General features: G+C 40.7%; 1 protein-coding gene across 1 annotated transcript in view; it reads right to left on the bottom strand.

Annotated features, from left to right (window-relative positions):
- Positions 1-291: 291 nt before the first annotated feature.
- The window catches only part of CPLX1 (complexin 1), a 102763-nt gene continuing 80962 nt past the window's right edge, over positions 292-22092 (bottom strand). The window contains exon 4 of the mRNA XM_063179739.1: positions 292-997. Coding sequence (XP_063035809.1) covers positions 800-997 — 198 coding nt within the window. The 3' untranslated portion in view covers positions 292-799. The remainder of the gene's footprint in view (positions 998-22092) is intronic.

The following is a 22092-nucleotide window of genomic DNA, read 5'->3' on the forward strand; positions in this document are numbered from 1 at the left end:
CCCTCTTCTCTGGTTTCAGCTCTCTGTACGGCAAGTGCCTGACCAATTTGCTCATTCAAGGTAAATGTATGGCTAATTCCCAAAGTAACATGACTCTTGCTTAGATTCTGAGGCATTTAACTTCTACAGCATCTGAGGGCAGATGATTCACTTTTTCCACAATTCTGAGTGATGTCAGCTGTGTAAGTCATGCATGATTTACTTTCCAAAGGATCTTTTATTTATGTCACAGATGGAATTAAAACATAAAAACTCTGCTTCCATGGGAGAACTGAGATATCCCTTCTGAGAGCAGATGTGCTCAAAAAAAAAAAAAAAAAAGCTAATGTGACCCAATCAATAGGAACATTATAATAATGACTAATTATTATTAATAATAAAAATAAGATCATTTAAAAAAATTAAAGAGGCCACTGTTCATACTTAGTGAACACTCATTCTTGCATTTGATGGAAATGAGATTGTTCCTTTTCTATGCTTGATGTGCAGTGCTGTATTTAACATACACAGTACTATGGCTTATAATAAAAGTTGTGTAGTCTGCAGCTTTTTAATCTTTACATCCATTCAGAGGCATCTACTGGATGTGACTATGTACAAAATTAAGGAATGGATGAGTCTTGGGGCAGAGGAAAGAGGCAGCTGGAAGGGTATGGGAAGCGAAGGGACTTCTAGTGAGCAGTAGAGGGAGGGCAGAGGAGGGGAGGACTGCGGGATGAATGGCAAGATTTAAATCCCCATTGGGCAAAAGAGAAATCCTTTGCAGTACTGTTTATGCCCATCTAACAGTCTGCAGCTATTACTTCTTGAACATGTCCTGCAGGGGCCCTGGTAAGTATTTGATGACTGTGTCTAGGATGCTCTCTTCTTCTTCCTCCTCCTCATCCCCACAGCCAGGAGGGATCGCCTTCTTCGGGCGTGTCAGACTCCCTTCAGCATTAGCTTCCAGAGCAGCCTGGGCCTCTGCTTCCTTTTCTTCCTTCTTCTTTATCCCATACTGCAGAGGAAAGATAACACATTGTCTGAATCATAATACGAGAAATAACACATCTGCTGAACAGGAAGCCAGCCATTGCATGTGGTGCCTCATATTCTGCAGTAAGAACATCACATATTCTCATTTTGCTCTTTTGCACAGATACTAAAAATATCCATACTAACAACCCTCCACTAAGTATAGCCCAGTGGATGAACAGCGTTCACAAGAAAAGATGCTGAGATCCCTCAGAAGCAAGCACAGGGGAAAAACTGGGACTATGCAGCTAATGGGTAAAGAGAATATAAGCTCTGGGTTAGTGAAGTGTTAGGGAGGCCTTCTACTGATGTTGATCCTCCTCTTTTCTGTTCACAAGTCTGATGCTTAGGTCCATCATCTGCAACGACTTCGAAAGTCCATCTGCAGCATTTTATGGTTTATAGATGTGGCAAAACTTCAGGGAAAAATTAGTTACCCACAAAAGAAAGCAAACAGGTCAGGACAGACAAGACAGCAGTGAAGAAAACAATATTTAGATATTCTCATGTGGGACATATCCTATAACATTCATTCATGTTCTCTTTTTATAAGTGGGACAGAAAGACCTCTGTGAAAATAAACGATCATGGGAAAATCAGCCGACTATTTGAAGAGAAACACTCTGAACCCTGTGAGTAGAATGGGTACTTGAAATTTGCTACTTCCACTAAGAATTAACAGCACACCACTAAGACATTAGATAAGTAACCAGAATCCTATTTTATGGTATTAGATTCAAGAGGCTACATTTAATACAGGACTAAACATATACATATGCTGCTCTTTCCGTAAGTGTTTTTCACACTGCTTCAGAGATTAAGGTTATAGACAAGGAAAAAAAAATCAACTCAAACTGCCACATGCAAATCTAGAGCAAAATGTCTACCTGCAAGCTATCCTCTTACTATCGAATCATAGAATGGGTTGGGCTCGGAGGCGAATTTCAAGGCCATCCAGTGGCGAATTTCAGGCCAAGCAGTGAGTAGGAACATTTTCAGCTAGGTCAGGTTGTTCAGAGACCTGCTTTTTTTATTCAGATCAATTCAAATTTCCCAGACTGCTTCCACTTTTTCTGATAAGAACTGGAGGCTAAACTTTCTTGGCACCGTGATCGTGACGCAAACGCAGGGAGTGTCCCATTTCTCAGTGCCCAGCTGAGCTTCAAAGAAGCCAGCTGTACATTTCAAGGATGCTTGCAGTCCCCAAGCTCACAGCTCCCTGTCTGGCAGCAGTGTTCTTCTGCTTATCACTTTTACCTTTTGAAAAGCTACCTTAATGGCTGCTCACGATCAGCTCCTGAGCCACCACCAGTCACCTCACACACACCTGCTCAACTGCTTACAATCCATGTTGCATGAATAAACTTGAAAACAACGTTGAAAAGAAAATTATATATGATTTCAAAAACATCAAAGAATTAACTTGGTACCACGCACTCAGTATTTTCAAGTACCAATAAAACCTTACTGTTGAATAGACATTAATTAGATGCTATTTTCATTATTTTTTCTTTTCATTTTTTTCTACTTCTAAAATTAGTACAAATTGTTAACCAGTCAAACCGAAAGTGCACTTCTGCATTCATGACTTTCTGATTTCCGAGGGCTATTGGGTGTGACTTTTCATCCTAAATATTTCTGAGCAAAGGCATTATTTTTTATTCCTTTCTCCATCATAATTTGTATTTAAGATGACAGCCTGCAAAGTTGAAAGCAGTGGCTTTGACACACTCTAGCTCTCTAAATCAATTCTCCCATGCCAAAATGTTCATTAAGGACATTTGTCTTACAATTTTTATACCTACTGGGTGCTGGTCACACCTGATTTCACTGGAAAGATATTAAAGACAAATGATAAATCCATTCTCATGTGAGATGACTAACTTGTAGTTACAGGGCTGTGCTCCACAAAGGAGATTTAACACAGGACGAGCTACCACGCAGATGGAATGACATCCAGTGCTAGATTGCAGCCAGACTGCCCCATTCTCCCTCTCAGGCCACAGGTAGATGTTTCTAGGTGATTCCCAGTGTAATTTATATGCAGATTCTGCCTTCCTACCCAGCTAGAGGGGAACACTAGTGGAGACACCATAAATCACAGTAACACACAGGTACCCTGCATGCTGTCAAATCCTCCATCTCAAAACAAGTATCAGCTCAAGATGCACTGATCCTCTAGCTCAGGAACAAATATTCAGCTCACAGGAAGGAGTGAGTGGAACAAAACCAACCAGTTATGAGAATCTAGTATTATCATTTAAATTTCATAATATTATGTAATGCTTTGCATTAACAAAAATGTAAGCTGTGAAGATTCATAGGTAAATGACACACTTTAGGTTTGAAATTGTTTCAGAGGAAATAAAATTACAGAAATTAAAGTCTTAATATAAGAAAAAATTTAAAGAAGTGTCTTCATTTGGAAGAAAATTATTTCTTCCATGAAATCATTTGTGTGAAGTCAACAAATTATTTTTAAAAACATGACTAAAAATAATCTTTCTGGTGCTCTGGTTTCCCTGAGGATAGGAAATATTTCATAACTTACAAAAAAAATTGAGGGATGAGAATAGTTTCATTTTTATTCAGGGTTCAACCCCACAAAAATTAATACCAAAAGCTGTATCATTACCTGCTTGGCCTTAGTCACATATTCATGTCTTCTACTATAAGCAGAACTATGGACCTAACCCAGGAAGATACTGAAACGTTTTTAGTAAGTCTACCCTCCTGCCACTCGTAAAGTTATTGCTCTGTGGCCACATGGGGATTGGATAGTTGTCACTGGGTTATGTTAGAGAAATACTGTCAGCCTGGAGTCCTCAGTCATCAGCTGGGAAGAGAAGGGAAAAAATACCCAGGCCCTCACTGATGGGATGTCAGGAAAAGACAGACTAACATACGAACATACAACATCAGCCTCCTCCCTGTCTCTTTTCTTTCTTATTCCTCCAGTTTTTCACAAGGCAAAGTAGGTGCATGAACTGGGAACATTCTGGAAATTTGATCTAATGACAGTAAGATTGTAAGGGAGTGGAGGGCTTTTGAGCCAATGAGATCTGCAGGCAAAAATCTGCACCTATCATAAATACAGTTACAATTTCTTAAGATGAGCCAACAATTTCTACTGAAAATGAACATGTTTATCTAGCAAATATCTAGGCCATGGAATGAATAAACTGTAATATCCTAGTTAAGAGACTTGCAGAGGTAATAGCACATCTTTGGGTCAGGAGTGGAACTGACTCTGCAGGAAGACAGCAGCAATCAACGTGCAAGGGAGTGATTTTCCTTGGATGAGATTTGGAACTGCCTACTTAGAAACAAGTAATTTATCTGAAAAAGCTAAAGAACTAAAAAACAAGGTTTATGGGGGATACAAAGACTACTTGAAGACTATATGGTGAGACAAGAGAAGTCAGGAAACAACTCTTCCCTCCAAGTGCTCTGAGAGCTTGAAACTGGACCTCAGTCCAAATATTACTGCATAGGAAATAATATTGTGTGAAATAATACTAGGTATCACATAACACTGAGCTTTGTCTTCCGGGAAAAGGTTGGCATTTGAATTGTAGTGGTTACATCTCTCTTCAGGGAATTGAACTTTGCAGTTGTTTTGCACAGCTGCAGGTAGAGCAGCGCTGCTGAAACTATGTCCAAACAGCTGTGGCAGATACAGCCATCTTTGGAATTACTATTTTATTTACTAGCTAAGGTTTGGAAAGCTACTGAGAGATTTAAATGCTTATTCCTTATCTTGCGTCCTATAAATGTTATGGGATATAAAAGTCAGTCTATACTAACAGCTCTGTCTGTTAAGTTTCATTCATATTCTGAACCTCAATACAAAAAAAGAAAAAAAAAAATCAGCCAGACTTCAAAGCATATGGTTAGAAAAGACACTGGAAGGGCAACATGCACATCATTTTATCTCAAGAGTTAACCTGACCTGAATAACTCTTTTTCTTAGACTCCAACTACTGAAAACCTCTCACCTATTCTGGAACTTAACTACCCTTTGCAAATAAAGTATTTCTCCTCATGTCAAATGTGATTTGTCATGAAATGACTTTAAAAAAATCTGAAAAATATGCAGCTCCTGCAAAAAGACTTATCTTTCACCTGTCTTTTCGGACCTTATTTATCAATTGTGCAAAGTTCTTATTTTTCTCTTCCATTAGCAAAGAGAACACCAGCCCAATTTAGATATTTCCAACACTAATGCATGGAATTTTCTACCAGGAATAAATGTAGGACTGAAACAAACCAAGAGCAATGGGTAGAGTTCAGCACTGACCTTGAGTTCCACAACTGTGAGAGCCTAGGGTACAGAAAAAGACTCCCTTTTTATTTGATTTCCACAAACTTAGAAGTCTTCCTTTGGTCTCTCTCTGAGTGAACAGGCTGTCAAATAGAGGAGGTGAGGGTGCTGAAACCCAGAGTCCCAAGCACACTGTTCTTGCCACTGTTTAAAGCACAGAGCCTACTTTGATGTAGATCTGCCCAAAAATGTGCCCTGGCTTTTCTTTCACCTCAAATCTGCTGATTTCATTTTGAGCTAAATTTGGCTCTTTTTGCTTGTTTGTTTTTGTTGGTCTACTTGTCTTTCTAATCAGTTCATTCATCCTGAGCTTGATAGTGAGGATTAGTCCCCAGAAAACTTGTGGGGGAGCCTTTTAACACATATTAAAGGAGGACACTCTCTTGGTCTCTCAAGTAACCCATTTAAGTGCAAGGTCTGCCATGCAGTGTTAGAATTACACTGACTGTTTCAGGCAACTCAGACACGCTGACCCTAGATAATCTCTTTGCTTTCTGAGGAGTAATGAACAAAGAATCACACCCTGCCACGTGGGCAGTCATGCCAATTTCAAGCTGTGGCAAGGAATAAAAGGTATGAGAGAGAACGCAGGGTGTCTCAGTCCATGACACACCAGCAGGGTGCGTGGGGGCTCTGTGTGGAATGAGTGTAGGTGTGGGCACTTTCGTGTCTCTAAATGCTGCTGCACAGCTCTGCTGACCCTGTCAATGTGTTAGCAGAAGACAGCTGATTAATAATGGAAAAGAACAAGGCAAAGTCTGGCAACCACAGTCCCAAACTACATTGTTCAATTGTGTGTGAGCCAAACTGGTGCACAGCTCAGGAGAGAGGTGGCAGAGAGAAAGAAAGGAAGACAATTAAACTTCAGGTAGAGGACACTTGAGATGCAAAGCCAGAGCCTCCTCTCACCTGGAAAAGATGCTCCAAAACCATCTCCTTGGGGGCTGTCAGACTTTTCCAGGCAGTTTTCCAGCAGTGATTATTTGTAAACCTCACTCATGTCCTTTGAATCCTTTACCTCATCCAAGGTTCTACTTCCCCTGTGGCTACAAATGCCTTGCTACTCTGTGCTAGCTCAGGCTTTCAGCTCTGTCAAAATCACAGCAATTCTTCTTGCATGACTTGTCTTGTTTTAGGTCTTTCAGTATGTTCTTCAGTCTCATCCCCCTGTTTCTCTCAGGGGGCTCTCACAGCAAACACAGAGGCCTGCAGGTTTTCTCTTGGACCATAAACATAAATCAGATGCCAATACAGATTTCAAAGGGTTCATCTGATCTTCATTGGCCTCCCATCAGCATCTTCTTCTGCCGACACTGGGTGAATCTAGCAGTCTTTCCTTCTCCCCCATGGCAATATTGCTGCCTGAGAACCATGCCCCTGGCTTCTGCTTCAATTAGCTGTGGAACTACAGAACAGTCCTATGGGAATATCCAGTGCCCTAAGCATCCAAGAGTAATGCTACTCTAAACAATAGATGTGAAATTTGCTTTTCTGCTGCCCCACAAGAGATGGAGAGCAAGATAAAGCACTGCTCTCTGGAGATCAGATCTGTACTCAACAAGCCTTGTTTGTTTACTTTGATTGAAAACAACATCATATCTGTCCACTATTGCTGTTTAAGTGAAAACCAGAACTACATCAGGTTCCTGATTGCAGAAGCCATCTCTGAATTTTCTGCAAACTCATGTCAAGGGGAATTGTTTCTCTGGTTTCCATAGAGACCAGCCCAGACAAACCTAGTGAAAAGAAAGGGATCATAGGATTATAGAATGTCTTGGGCTGGAAGGGACCTTACAAATATCTCCAAATCATCCCAAATTCCCTACATGCAGGGACACCTCCCACTAGAATAGTTTGCTTAGAGTCCCATCCAGCCATGGGAGAGAGGAGAGGTGCACCAGGCCTCTAATCATCTTTGTGACCCTCCTCTGGACTTGCTCCAACAGGTCCCTATCCTTCTTATGCTGAGGAACCCAGATCCAGACAGGTCTCATGAAAGCACACAGAAGGATAGAATCACTTCACCAGATCTGCTGGCCAAACTGCTTTTAATGCAAGCTGCTTTTAATGCACAGTGATTTTCTGGACTGCAAGTGCACATTGTCAAGCCATGTCTCATCCAGTTCTCAAAGCCAAAGTTCTCACCCACCTCAAGTCCTTCTCCTCAGGGCTGCTCTCATTCTGTTCTCTCCCCAGTCTGTATCTGTGCTTGGGACTGCTCTGATCCAGGTACAGGACCTTGCACTTGGCCTGTCTGACCTTCATGGGGTTTGCACAGCCCCACCTCTCCTGCCTATGAGGGCACTTCTGGATGGCATCCCTTCTCTGCAGCACGTGGCTGCCCCACGCAGCATGGTGTCTGTGGCAAACCTGCTGAGGGTGCCCTCGAGCCCACTGGCTGTGTCACTGACAAAGATGTTAAATAGTGCCAGTTGAACTCCGAACCCTGAGGACACCACTCATCTCTGTCCACTTGGACACTGAGCCTTTAACCACATGTACAATCCTAGAAGACGATGCTAAATGTATATAACTCAAACACTGATAGTCCAATAGCTGTGGAGCCAACCATGCTGGTAATTACAGCCAAGAATTGTTGGTAGTAACATGCCGTGGGAAAGAACAAGACATGGCTGGAGATGGGGGCCATGTAGAGGTAAGTGCTGAACTTTTCCGGGACAAAAATACTTGTTCTGGCTCCTGTAGATAAGCCCAACACAGCACAACACAAATGAGGTAAAGAAGTGGGCATGGACTGTAAAGGGGGAAACAAGAACAGCCACGACCCCTGACAACAGAACTTGTCCTTCATTACCCCTTTCCTTTCCTTTCCTTTCCTTTCCTTTCCTTTCCTTTCCTTTCCTTTCCTTTCCTTTCCTTTCCTTTCCTTTCCTTTCCTTTCCTTTCCTTTCCTTTCCTTTCCTTTCCTTTCCTTTCCTTTCCTTTCCTTTCCTTTCCTTTCCTTTCCTTTCCTTTCCTTTCCTTTCCTTTCCTTTCCTTTCCTTTCCTTTCCTTTCCTTCCCTTCCCTTCCCTTCCCTTCCCTTCCCTTCCCTTCCCTTCCCTTCCCTTCCCTTCCCTTCCCTTCCCTTCCCTTCCCTTCCCTTCCCTTCCCTTCCCTTCCCTTCCCTTCCCTTCCCTTCCCTTCCCTTCCCTTCCCTCCCCTCCCCTCCCCTCCCCTCCCCTCCCCTCCCCTCCCCTCCCCTCCCCTCCCCTCCCCTCCCCTCCCCTCCCCTCCCCCTTGCCCTGCCCCTTGCCCTGCCCTCCTTGCCTTCCTTCTGCCACTTCCTTCCCTCTCTTACTTCCTCTCTAATTCATCTCTTCCCTTCTCTCTTTCTTTTCATCTTAACCCTTTGCCCAAAATCCACTCCATGTGCTTATATGGTAGGTCGGGGGACTAGCTAATACCAATTTCCATGCCAAGTGTGTAATTTACTAATAAAATGTTGTGAGTTTTTGTGGACCCTCTGACTTTTGTTGTTACTTTTGACCACAAAGGTTTTTGAATTTTGCGTGTTCCCTCCCTTGTAAGGATGGGATGTTACACCACAGCTCTTCGTGTCAATCCAACCAATTCCTTAACAAGCAAGTGGTCCAACCATCAAATCCTTGTCTCTCCTGCTTGGAGGATGTGCTCCATCATCTTGCTGGGCTTCTTTGTTGGGATTCATTGCCCCTGAGTTTGGAGGTGGAGATCTATGTATATTGAACAGCATTTTGGACTCCTGTTCACTTCAAACTTTATCCCATGGTATTCAGCCAAGCAGATCTCTGAAGAGCCTAGGGTCTGCTCTCCTGACACCCACAGGAGCCATCCACCTCACCCCTGTGGTGGCAATAAGGCCCTGGCCCTGCAGGCACACACGTGTGTCTAGCTCCTCCTGTTTTGCCCCCATGCTGTGTCTGCATAGAGGCAGATGGGAAACACATTTTGGCTTAATCTACTATGCGTGCTGACTCTGCCAAAGCAAACTGGCCATTCTGCTCACTGCTCAAGTCACAGGACTGAGCTAAGTTTTCCCACACAAATGCCTTTTTTTCCCATTACTACACACAGGCAGTGTGAACTACAATTTGTGAACAAATTTACTACTCTTTGGAAACCAAGACTCTGAGAAACAACAGACATAGGTATCATATACCATAAATTTTTCTGAATACTCAGCAGAAAGCATTTTCATTTTCTCTGTGTTTGTAAATATGTTTATTTTGTTCTGTTTGTGTGTACAGCATCCATATTAAAACAATGCCTTTCTGCAATATGGTCAGCCTCAGTGAGAGGGAATGAGGTCTTGAAAGCCTCAGGAATGGACATAATTAAATTACTGATGACTAGCAAAGTTCTCCCATTTTGTAATCAGAGAAGAAATCTCCAGAGTAAGCAGGGAGTATCTGACTCATGAAGAAGAGCATAGGATCAGAGGCTCCAAAATACTGATTTTAGGTACCTGGAGGGTGGACTGAAATCAGTGCACTTACTCATGACCACAGGGCCCAAGATACAGTACATACCAAAATCCTAAACCTGTTGGGTCCAGTGGAAAAATTTCTCCCCCAGAATCCAACTTGCAGCTTCAGTTAAGAAAATCTGGGTCAATTTTATTCTTCAAAGCAGTTAAGCAGGATAAGAAGAAAGAAAATTTACATATTCCACAGTAACAACTGCAGTTTAATTGCTCATGGGTTACTCATAGGAAAGTTTAGATTGGCTCCATGATCACCAAGATGGGGTCAAGCTGCAGAAGGTTCCCACGAGAACAGAGGCATTTTCCAGAGATGCAGAGCAGGTGTGCTCCTAGCCAAAGCAGGTTTTGATTTCTTGTGTTTCAAAGTCTACATTTATCTTTCCACAAGAAAATCTTCCCAGAAGACAATGGCAGGACCTGGCAATGGATAAATGCAGTTGCTTGTATGAGTTTAGAAGAATTTACGTTATAGCTACATATCTGATAGCATAAATAAATCCATAGGATAAATCTTTCTTTATGTGTGTGCTATGTAAGATCAGAACATAGAGCATAAGCTGCTCATCCTTCTTCATGCCTCCTGCATGTATTTCCTTTGCCAAATGAAAGCCTTTATTTTAGTACAAGGCTGGTATAATTATTTCCCCAGGATACTGAAGCAATTTAGATTAGACACAACTATTTCTTTTCTATAGCCTGCGTTTACCACGTGTGACAGCTCTTTTTTGTTTTGTTTCTTGTTTGGTTTAGGTTTTCTGGGTTTGTTTTTATTTTTGCATTACTAAATCTTATTTTGAAAGCTCTAGTCCAGTCAGTACATTTTTTAAAAGAACCTAATAATACAAGTGCTCCAGAGGATAAGGAGCGGTTCACCACAGGATAAGGAGTAATACTTTTTTTTGGAGTGCAAAGCATGATGAAGTTCCAGATAACTGCCAAAAGAAATATAGTTTGTACTCTCCCAGGCAATAGGGAATTCATTGTTAGCACACAAGGCTTAAAAATTAATTGTTATCCCACCTTGCTACATTTGTTCTTGGTGGGGTTCAGCATTTCATTGCCTTATTGATCACAAGCACTTTCACAGATGGGAGCTTGAAGCCAGCTGAAAATTCAGAGGTTGAGCCCTAAGTGGCTGATTCGTTTTAAGTTCAGCTTTCAGCAGGTCAACTGTGTGAGCTCTCTGTGTCTCATGTCTGCAAATACTTGGGAAGCCATGAAAGCAAGATTTTTAAGAAAATATTTTCTTACTATCAGTTTTGTTTCTAGCATAGGGCTAGAAAATTTCTCTGTGCACACATCAGTGAAATGAAACATAATGAAACCTCAGGTAATCCTTGGTGTTCTGTAGTACAGCAGGGCAAGGAGGAACCTAGAAAGGATTCTGGAAGTGGTACCCTCGTACATGACTGAAAATGTGCTCCAGGTAAATTTGTGCTCCCTAGTGTAGTTTAGCACTACAGTGAGGGAGTTGCATTTGACTGTAGTCTTCTATTAGACAGTAGTTTTGAGGGAAATTAAAAGGATAATTTTCTATCTAAAAATATTCAACAGATCATAGATTATTACACCAAAAAAAAAAAAAAAAAAAAAAAAAAAAGAGAAGAAAGCAAACTAACAGGCCCAGGTATAAAAGTAGCACTCATATCACTACTGCTAAGTATTCTGGGAACTAACCTGGGAGGAAAAGAGGCCCTTAGACCAACATTTAGGTATGCATCTGCAATTTTTCTCTGCTTTCTGTGTGACCACATGGGCGACAATTAATTTCTTCTTGGTGAACAGACAATTTAAGTAAGATTTACCCTTCTAAAGGGACTACACTGTGAGCTCTGAAACATAGTTATTGCTTACAATGATCCCACACTGAAATATTAGAAGTTGTTTCTCTGCCATTTTCATATGTTATACTGTCCTCAGTAACTTCCCTGGGTTGATAGGATAAATTTGACAGGACAATAAACTGCCTCAAACTTTTCAAGGAGAACTTTTTTTTAAGTAATCTACACCAAAGTTGTAAATGCTGACTTTGTTGACAGCACAAGGTAATGTAATTCAGCAATAGTAAGAGATCAGGAAATATTAGTTAGGTGATTATCTTTAGTCCTTGCTTTGAGACTATTTAATTGTTGTCATCAATTCCTTGGGGATTTTTCTGTGTGGAATAAATCCTGCCACTGGATCTAATTAGCACAGCCACTCTGCCAGTACCTTTGTGGAGACCAAGGCATTGTCACAAACTCTGAGCCAAGACTCAGTAAAATCAAAGGTAGTTAATCAATTAGTTTCAAACCTTTGACACACTCTTGCCTCTGAAGTACAAAGAGTATTTCTCAATCCCATTAACTGGCAACAGAAGTGAGAACTCTGACATCAAAATGCTTTAAAAATAGGAAGAAAACTTCTGACATCCAAAAGAACAAATAGGAAATTATGAGTGTTAATTCATATGCTGAAACTTTTCAGAAGGACATGAAAAAATGAAGGGTAAGTCACTTCTTTTTCTCTAGCCCTTTTTGAACAGGCACGGCAGCCTCTTCCTTACATAATTCGAGGTAGTTTTCTTGCTTCCCAAGAGACTAGAGAAGGCATGTTTGTAGTGAAATCTGGCAAGGGAAAATACCTGGTTCATCTTAAAAACCCAGCCAAACAGCAATAATGGTGTTGAAGTGGGAGACCCACTCAGTCTGTAGAGTGTTGCTATAGTTGGGTTGCTATGACAAACCTCAAGAATTATCTTCAACTGTAAATAACCATGGCATAAAAAAAAAATCTCAGACCATTGCAACAGCAAGCAACTAGCTGGGCTGATAACTCAAAATCCATTCTAGATGAGATGCATGTTTATTTCCTCTGTGTGGAATCAGCTGTTGAGCTTTGCTCATCCTCTCTCTTGGCTGGACATGGTCAGAGGACAAATGTTTTGTATTGTCAGGGATTTGTGAGCAGGGGCAGAGCCCATGGAGCTCACAGACCACATCAAGAGCTGTACAGCAGAAGGGGGAGACAAACCTTATGCTGAGGAGCTTGCTGACTCTACTGTGCATTTCTCCCAGGCATACCTTTGTCCTACGGCAACAAGACAAAGGCATTTCATCTCCTACAGGCATCCATTCACTAAAGTACCAAAATGAGCCTATTCAAAGGCCCTTTAATAATTTCAAGAAATTTCAAAATTTCTCAAGGTCTTGGCTGGGGTCTCCAGTTTTTTTTTTTGCCCTCTCCATATATGCAGGACCTCACAGCAATTCAGACAGAAGAGTATGGCACAGCTGCTGAAGTGTTAACCTCTCAATACATGGAAGCATTCATCTTCCAGACAGTGAGTCAAGAAACAGTAACAAGCCCATTTTCTTTCTCTTTCTTGATCTAACTGGGTGGGGATTTTCTGTCACAGAAGTGGACGGAATTCATGCAGCATGTTCGATTTTTTTCATGCCCATGTCAAAATGCAGCAGTTCAAAGAACTTACTTATGGGGTAACTGATACCCAGCCGTGCTCATCTTATTCTCTGCAAGCTATGCACAGGGAAGTTGGCTGTCTATTTTATTTTCATATTGCCTGAGCACTTTAATGTCATTAATGAAACTTCCAGTACCTGGGTGTGGGGTGTAGGAAGCAGAGTAAGAGGGCAGAGAGACCCTAAATCACACCTTGGGTGACCTCAGGAGGCAAGGAGTGCTGGAAGGGAGCACACTGGTAACTGAGCCTGCACATAAATGTGACCATGCACATCCCCAACATGCTCAGCTGATTAGGCTGCCTTGTATCCCAAACATGATTTATCACCTTCCCATCATTAAATATCTGTACATGCCTAGCAACATCATGAGCCACTAGGAATCCTATTACTTAAGAAAATTATAGTGTTTCAGGCCATTCATGAACAAGTATTCTTCAAATGCAAAAAAAAGGGAGTAATTAAAAAGGTCAAGAAAGAATACACTTGACTAGCTTTTTTTGGGATCACCTGAGCTTTTTTGCATCAGCTGCTTGGGGTTTTTGGCCAAAGCCTCAGCCTTTTTGGTAACGGCCCCAGTTATCCAAATTCCTGCTAAAACCTGGAATCTTTTCACGTAACAGGTTTTGTTGAAAAACTGGAGAAAAGCCATTTCAAATCTCAGTCTTTGCTGCCATAAGAGAAGTCCTGTGTTAGTGGAAGCATGCCTTTGACTAACAGTAGAGTTCTTTAAAAATTACTGCCATGAAAGTACACGCAGAAGTTAGCACCAACTCATTGACAAATCTAGGAACTCTGATACTGAGAGAAGGAACACTATGACTTTGAGATGCACCTGAAAAAAAGGGCTCTATGTATGCAGAAGAATGAAGCCGCCAATAAGCTCAACCCACACTAGAGCCTGGGCAGAACAAAGAAAAATTAGAAATACTTCCCTGTGTCTGAGCTGTCTGGGCTGCAGGAGTGGAAAGAGGTGTTGTTTCATGCCCACTGATGGACAGGTCCTGGCATCATGACAACAGGTCAAGCAAGTATATACCCTGTGATTACCTTTCAGATCTTGCTTAGCAGATGTTGGTGTGACTGGTTCAGGTACTTATTGTTCTTGACCTTATGTGCTTCATGGGTGGAAATCTGCAGGATTTTTGTCAGAGAGATTTGTAGAATGTGGGAGGGTAGGAAGTTTGCACATTGGCAAAAAAAATAGTGCGCAGATTTTTAAGTTGGGCACAAACTTCTAATTCTGGAGTATTTTCAGGAAGAGTGGGAAACATGGTGTGCATCTCTTTGTTGATAGAAAATCTCCTTTTTATTTATATATTCATGCATTCTCAGCATCCTTACTGGTAACAGCTTGCCTGTCACTTTCTCGGTGTGGCAGGTTCCTCAGCCCCAGTTCCTGCTCTTGTTTGACTTCCTTCTCACCACAGACAGAAACTAGCCCCAGGAGGAAAAAAACCTGTCTCAGACAGACACAGCCTCCGACTGTCTGAAAACAGGCAGAACTCAAAGACACAGCATGATCATAGCTGGCTCTAAAAGCACCTCCTTGCTCTCTAGACTGCCCCTCAATATTCCATCTCTCACCTGCTTCCCAGTGCAGCCACTGCAAGCCTGAGGACTCTGTGCTATCATTCAGTAATGCTGTGCGAAAATATTATTTGTTTGGTTGTTTGGCCTTGTGTTTGGAAAATAACTTTTCTGGGGCACTAACTTTGTCAGCCTTTATCAGAGCAAGTATGTGGCTCCCAGGAGAAGAAGGAGCCAGCTTATGCTGGAGGAGGGACAGAAACACTGCAGACAATGGAGAGCATAGGAAGAAGAAAGATGATTTGCTTCAATGAATTTAATTAGGAGACATTAACAATATTTTTCCACTTTGCCCTGTGGCTCTTCCTGCTTTGATACAATCTGAAAAGAATATTTAAAATACAAAGCAAAACTCCAGACACTAGAACAATTAACCTCTGAACCTCACCTTAGAAATGCAGGCCATTTCTACAGCAAAAGAGACAAAAGCTGGGAAGCTACACAGCACTGGGTTCATATGTCCAGGTGCTGACAGCAGGGGTCTTACAGGAGTGGCCTCTGTGACAAGAATTCAGAGGCTGCCCTTTGCCAGACACAGCCACCTCCAGCTCCAGAGAGAGAAACAGACAGCAAACTGGTTGAAGATTACCTAAACTGCCTCTTTAGCATGCTGTTCTCCCATTCTGGGCACTCCTCTACACAAGGGCTTTGCAAGGCACTTGGCAATAGAAGACAATGAGTGAGCACTTGCTCAAATGTTTGACAGCTACAAGTTAATCATCTGTTCAAAGCCCTTCTGGTCAGTGGGGAGAGGCATACACTGTGGGCAGCAGTACACTCCATTCCAAGGTGTGCATCTGGAACATCATGCCCTCAGGTATGCACTTCTCCCTACCGAGTACCAAGGAAGAAATGACTGCCAGCTCAGGTGGAGACAATGAACAGCTTGATTGCTAAAGGTTGGTAAGGCAAACTCATTGGTGAACCTGGTTATCCCTATAATGATCCCAAATATTCTCAAATTTCTCATCACCTGAATTAATCTCACAACTCTGATCTCTGCAAGTGCCCATTGTGAAGTCCTTCAATTTTTTGAAAAACAGGTACGTAATTACTCATTCTCAGTCTGACCGATTCACTAAAACTAGAAGAATTGAGATTCTTCTTCCATTTTCTCCCTCCCTCTTTCTCTCTCTTTCTTTCCCCCCACCCCACCTCATCTTAGGCATAATCCCTTCCTTCGACCAAATTTATGGTTGTTTCCATTCGAAGAAATGGAAACAACCATAAATTTGGGTTCAGCTAATGAAAGCTGGTAATAGCAGCTTCCTGCAATTCTCGTTTCCCTACAAGGCCGTTTTTGTTGCTTACCAGACACTTAGCTCTTTTTAAATGTAGTGCCTATCATTTTGAGCAGACCAAAGATAAGCGTCACTATCCGTGATGACTAATACCAAAGACCTTCCACAGAGTTAATGGGTTTCCAGTCAGGATGATAATATTCACTACCTGCCCAAAATTATAATTTCAGCAGGGGGATGTACAGTAGGAACAGATGAGCTCTAGCAATGTCAAAGCTTGATGCCCCACCTCACTAACCCTGTTTCCCCCTGTAATCTGTGGACCTTTTTCAGTGACGTGGCTAAGCTGGATAATTACTTCCAGGAAAAGGTCAAGGAATGAGCCTGGAATGGTTTTTTCTGCACATCCTGAGCTACAGTAAGAGCCATCTTCCAGCAGCTCTTCTCTTTGGGTTCTGGCCTGCCACCACTGCTCTCCAACAATCTGAGGCCCTCGAAGATTGTCTCCTTCAAAGGAGCGAGTGGGTCTTAAGCTTTGCATGGCTGCAGGGTATTTAAATCTAAATCTCATTGGCTAGTCAGGCTTTTGGAGAAAATTTTCTGTTTCTGCTGAGAATTAAGATATTGCTCCAAGAATAAGGTTTCATCAGATGCCCCTTTACGACAATCTGAAGAAATTATGCCAGTAGCTGTGTGTTGGGACAATCTGTGAAACTGAAGACCATGTATGTTTCTTGCAGCAGAGGCGGGATAAGACTGAAAGGGAAAGGAATCTTGGGCAGAGTGTGTGAAGGTCCATAGTTTTCAGAGTCAAGTGCAGAAAGATAGAGCATAATGCTGTGTAAAAATATTACCTCCTCAGTATTTTTCTGGTAAGTACTATCTAGAAGACTACAGTGACTTTGTCTTCCAGCCATTACATTAAAATTTTATAGCCTTGTTTCAGCATCCCAAGTTCTTTCCAGTCCTGGCACTCCCCTAGCAACCGTTTCCTTCACAGCAGAAGATAAAAATCATAGCAAGGTCTTCTTCTGGGCTTCAAGCAGAGCAGCTGTGCTGTGGTTTGAAAAAAGGACCCCATTCAGGTTCCTTCCTTTCTACATTACAGTACTCAGATACATTCCATAGGTTCAGGATGAATAAAGAGGAAAATTGAAGTAGAAAATATGGATTTGTGATAAGAGTGATTTCTGTGCCCACCAAAAGGGGAGGGGAGAGGAGACACAGTCACCAGTGTTAACAGCCCAGACTTACTTGTTTCTTTATATGCAGTAGGGATAAATCACTCTCTGGACTTAGAAGGAAAAGAAAGGAGAAAAAACCCACCACAGCTGAAAATGTGTAGCAGGAATACAGTGGCACAGGGAAATCATAAAGACTATGTTACAAAAAGAAGTTGCTGCTCGGAGGAGGATTGCAAGATTTAGGGTAATATTAAATGATTCTGCTCTGGCAGCAACTACTTTCAACCATCAGCAGTTTAGGCTCATCATGAAACCAAGCTTGCATTTGGGTTGTCATTTATCTCTTCTCCATGAATGGATGGAATTTTTTTTTTAATCTTGTTGTTATATTTCTCATTTTCAATTCTATTTAAAGACTGCAGAAATTATTGAAATGCTTGGAAACTGTGTGCAGGCTGCAACTGCAGCCTGCACACACTACCACTGCAACACACCTGAAACTGTGACAAGGATTTCATAAGATCTGCAAAGCCTTACATCCCTCCTCCCCTGATGAGCTGCTAGGGTGACTTGCCAAATCCCACTCTTACTGGGCATCTCTGAGAATTGGCTGAGATGGGTGCAATTGTCATACATTCTTCTGAGCTTTAATTTTGCAGCATCATCCATCAGATGCTCTTTAAACAACAGCTAGAGACTGAACTACTGCATTAAGATTAAATTTCAGAGAGCAGGAAAGAGACTGAGTGTTGAGGGTGGGTGTGAGGACTCTTTGATCTGAATGAGTACTCGGTCAATAAAAAGGTTATTCTTCAACCAAACGTTAATAGTTCATTATATTTATTCAAAGATATATGCATAGGGCTAACTCTACAGCCACATGGAAATCTGAGTTCTAGCAAAGACTGAGTCCTGGAGAACATGCCTTATAACTGGTTTCTCCTGCTCAAAGCTTTAGTGCAGAGTTGGGACATATATGCTTAGAGAAACGCTTTGGTGCACAATCCTCCCATTCTGTGTGTTTTTAGTTTTTAAAGCTTTTTAAAAAGTCAAATTAAACTTAAATATTTAGTGAAATCAGTTCTTTCCAATTCCTCATTTGTCTTCTCTGTCTCTTTTCTAGGCAGAACTGAAATAGTTTGTCACAAATACTGGTAATTTACAATTGATTAAAAAAAGCTCAGAAACACATCACCTCTTTTCTATGTTTCAGGAGTGTATAATTAAATAATATAAGAAAAAAAAGCTTTCAACATTTCACTAAATACATATCAAATAATCATAAAATCTATCCTATAGATTTACCACACTGTTCTTTATAATTAAGTGTTATCGTAAGACTGGTCTGAAGACACAGACACAGGTCAGAAACTGCTTTCTAATTTTCCAGATGTACTAATTTCTAATTGCTATGCTTACTCTTTCCTGAGGTAACCCTATCCATATCCTTTACCAATTTACATTTTATAAATATTAAAGACACTGGGACCATATTTTATTTATTACTTTGGGTCCTCTGATCTTCATACAAACTTTCATTTCCTAATATATTTCTTAATATAAGATTGCATTTTCAACTGTGGTTTCAAGCTAACTTAGTGTTCAAAAAAGATCAATTAATTCCAATTAACATTAATTAAAGTCTCTCAGTGATTTCTCCATGCAGGGATCAGTCTTGGGACTCTCCTATTTCTTCTTCTCATCTCTGCTCAGCTGAATAATTTTTACAAATATTACTCTGCTGATTTCTTCAGAGCACTTGCACTAGGCAGTCTGTTTTGCCTCGTCTGCCAAGATCTGATGTACATGAGTGCTTTGCCTTTCTCCACACCACATCAATAGTGTCTCAATCAGACTCCTTCTCTTCTTACACTATTGGAAATCAGTGGGATTACAGACTCATGCTGTAAAGCCATACAGTTAAGTAGGCATAGGTGTGCAAGGAACATGCAGTTTTTCCACCTTTGCCACTAAACTGCTAGGTCATCCTGATGATATCACTTAACTCATTTTGCCTCCATGTTTTTTGTCTTTTCTCAGCTATTCTGAGCTCCTTATAAGCATTTTTCAACATTCCCTAACACCACTGAAGTCAATGGTATTTTTGCTTTACTTTAGGCTTTAAAAAAATCCTCAAACTTTTGCAGTTTTGAAAAACAGCTCTCCATGTTTGATTTTTTCCTTCCTCAGAGCCTGAATTGATCTGTTTTAGTAAAATCAAGACATTCCACTTACACTGATCCTTTCACTCACTGTCAACACGTCCTTTTTTGAAGAGCTACTCCAGTGTTACATAAAACAACTGTTTCCTGAGACGGGGATGCATCATCAGGCCACAAGCATTTGGTTCTTCTCTTGCTAGATCAAATCTCTTTCAAACTGATTTATTTTCTTCAAGGATCTTCAACATCAGTGTTTTCAGCAACATTTTCTGCTCTGACAAGGGGTTTGATGGAACTTTCAGAGCTACCCACTGCATACATTCTTTTTGCTGAACAGTGGTTTTGCTTTAGGTCTCTAATGCTCCTTTGACCGGAGTGGAGATACGCTTTCAGCAGTCAGCTCAAATTTGCCTGAAATTCATCCTGCACCTCTCTGTTCCTCTGGGACAGGCAGAGAATTTGAGCCAATGAAGCTGCAAGTATTCCTACCAGGAAGGGAGAAAAGCAACCTGAAACCCATTCATATTTCAGAAAGGTGATTCAGTTGTGGCTGAAAGCATCAATGGCTTGGGGGTAGCTAAGTGAAGCGATGTCATCAGTAAGCAGAGCTGGTCTCCTATCCTAGCATCATCCAAAACCTAATTAAGTGTTTCATTCTTTCCTTTATTTTTCTGAAAGAATGCAAAGCAATTTCCAACTGTAGGAAGCAGTTTTATCATTCAATGCCTTTTTCTCCTTTTTCTTTCTTTTAAAAATAATACATAATTTTAAAGAGAATCAATAATGGCTCTCAGTAAATCTGCAACTTTTGAAAGAATTGGATCTGCCTTTATTTCCACCACTGAACCACAGGCTTGATTGCTGAAATGAGACCCACAGCCATTGTTATGTCACATGATGATTCAGATGAATTTTTCATGGGACATAATAGCTCTTAATCTGTCCTGCACTTAATCTGTCCTGCAGAAGAGAAAACAGATTTTCTCTTCTTTCTATACAAAACTGCCTCTCTCCTTAATAAAAGCATTCATTAGGTCTAGAGCCAAGGACTAATTATCCATAAGACTTAAAAGCTACCTATTTGACAAGGATTCTGTTGGGAAAATCTTTATTTCTCTAGTAAGTATTTCAGGCTAACAATTTGGAAGAGATAAAACACCAAGTCTATGAATGTCCTATTATAGGGCAAACCAAACTTCTAACCTCACACAAGAATCAATTTTTCCAACCTCATATCATCAAATGTGGTCTTACTGGCTCTATGTATTTTTATTTCTGCTCCTGATGTACCTACCCTGCCAGCCTCATATCTAGTACCTACAATCTTAGTCATCCAAGTTTCCTCTTTTCACTTCAGTGCTGTTAGCTTGCATCATCTTTGACTGTGAATAACGTTTAAAAATTTCATCTCACACACGTTGTTTGCATCTTCTGTACCTGGAAAAAAACTTCCAGCATTATTAACAGTTGTGCAAAATTTATTTAAGAGTTAATTAATATTATTGGAACTATTCTTTTGGGGGGACTAGAGTTTTTCTGAAATAAACATCCTATTGTCTTTAATTCTGCCAGTTCTAGAGTTCTGCTTCTTCTCTTGTTCTTCCATTACAAATTCTGGTACATTTTAATAACAATCTTGATGGTACTATTCTTTCACACTTTCTTCATTCCAGTGTATTTTCTATTTTTAATACTGATTTTTTTTCCCCTCCAAGACTGCCAGGATTTTTGTATAATGTGGGCATGCACATGAAAAGATTTCTTCAACAGTTTCAAATTATTAATTATGTTCTCCTAGTTAAATATGATGTTCTAGCTCATTTAGCCCATTATTGTTTTGAACTTTCTAAAGCCACCCACCAGAATATTTAAACTTAGCCTTGCAAACACATTCAGGCCATAATCACTTGAATATGAGACTAATCCACCCTCAAGTATTGAGATGGATTCCTACTTTCTGTCAAGATGAGGCATTAAGACAGAATTTCCCTGGAACTGGCCAATTGGCTTCTGTAACAAGTGGCAGAGATCTACTACCATTTGCACACACATTGAAGTTTCTTGCATGAGTTACTGACACAAGTAAAGCAAAATTCATCAGGACTTAAAGAGCCGAAGGACAGGAAAAATACTGGCAACTCATCTTAATACGTAGACAACATCTCCAATCACGTAAGAGGATATTACATATAATATCAAGTTATGACATTTTATTATCAGTTGACATTTATTGTTTCAAAAATGTGAAATTTCACATTTCAAAAATGTGAAATCACCTACAGACTGTGTGAAAAACAATCATGGAGCAGAAAGACTGATACCTTGTGTCAGATAAACCAAAAAAAGCTATCCCATGAGCACATACACCAACAAAACATGTTTAACTCTCCACACAGAAAGCATTGCAAAGCTTCCTCCTTCACAGAGCATGCATTGTACATAGCAAAACAATCCTGCCCTTTTTCCCAAAGAATATGCTGGTTCAGAACAAAGAATCAGAACATAGGCAGTTCTTATTCAACAGACAGGAAAAAAAATCTTTTAAGTGGAAAACACAAAAAATATTTGGATTAGCATAACAATAAAAATATTCATGTATTGATCTATAAATTTGCTTTTGAACAAGTTAAATAATGTAGGATATTTCTCTAG

This window comes from Melospiza melodia, chromosome Z (genome assembly GCF_035770615.1).
Source record: "Melospiza melodia melodia isolate bMelMel2 chromosome Z, bMelMel2.pri, whole genome shotgun sequence".
NCBI classification, from domain to species: Eukaryota; Metazoa; Chordata; class Aves; order Passeriformes; family Passerellidae; genus Melospiza; species Melospiza melodia.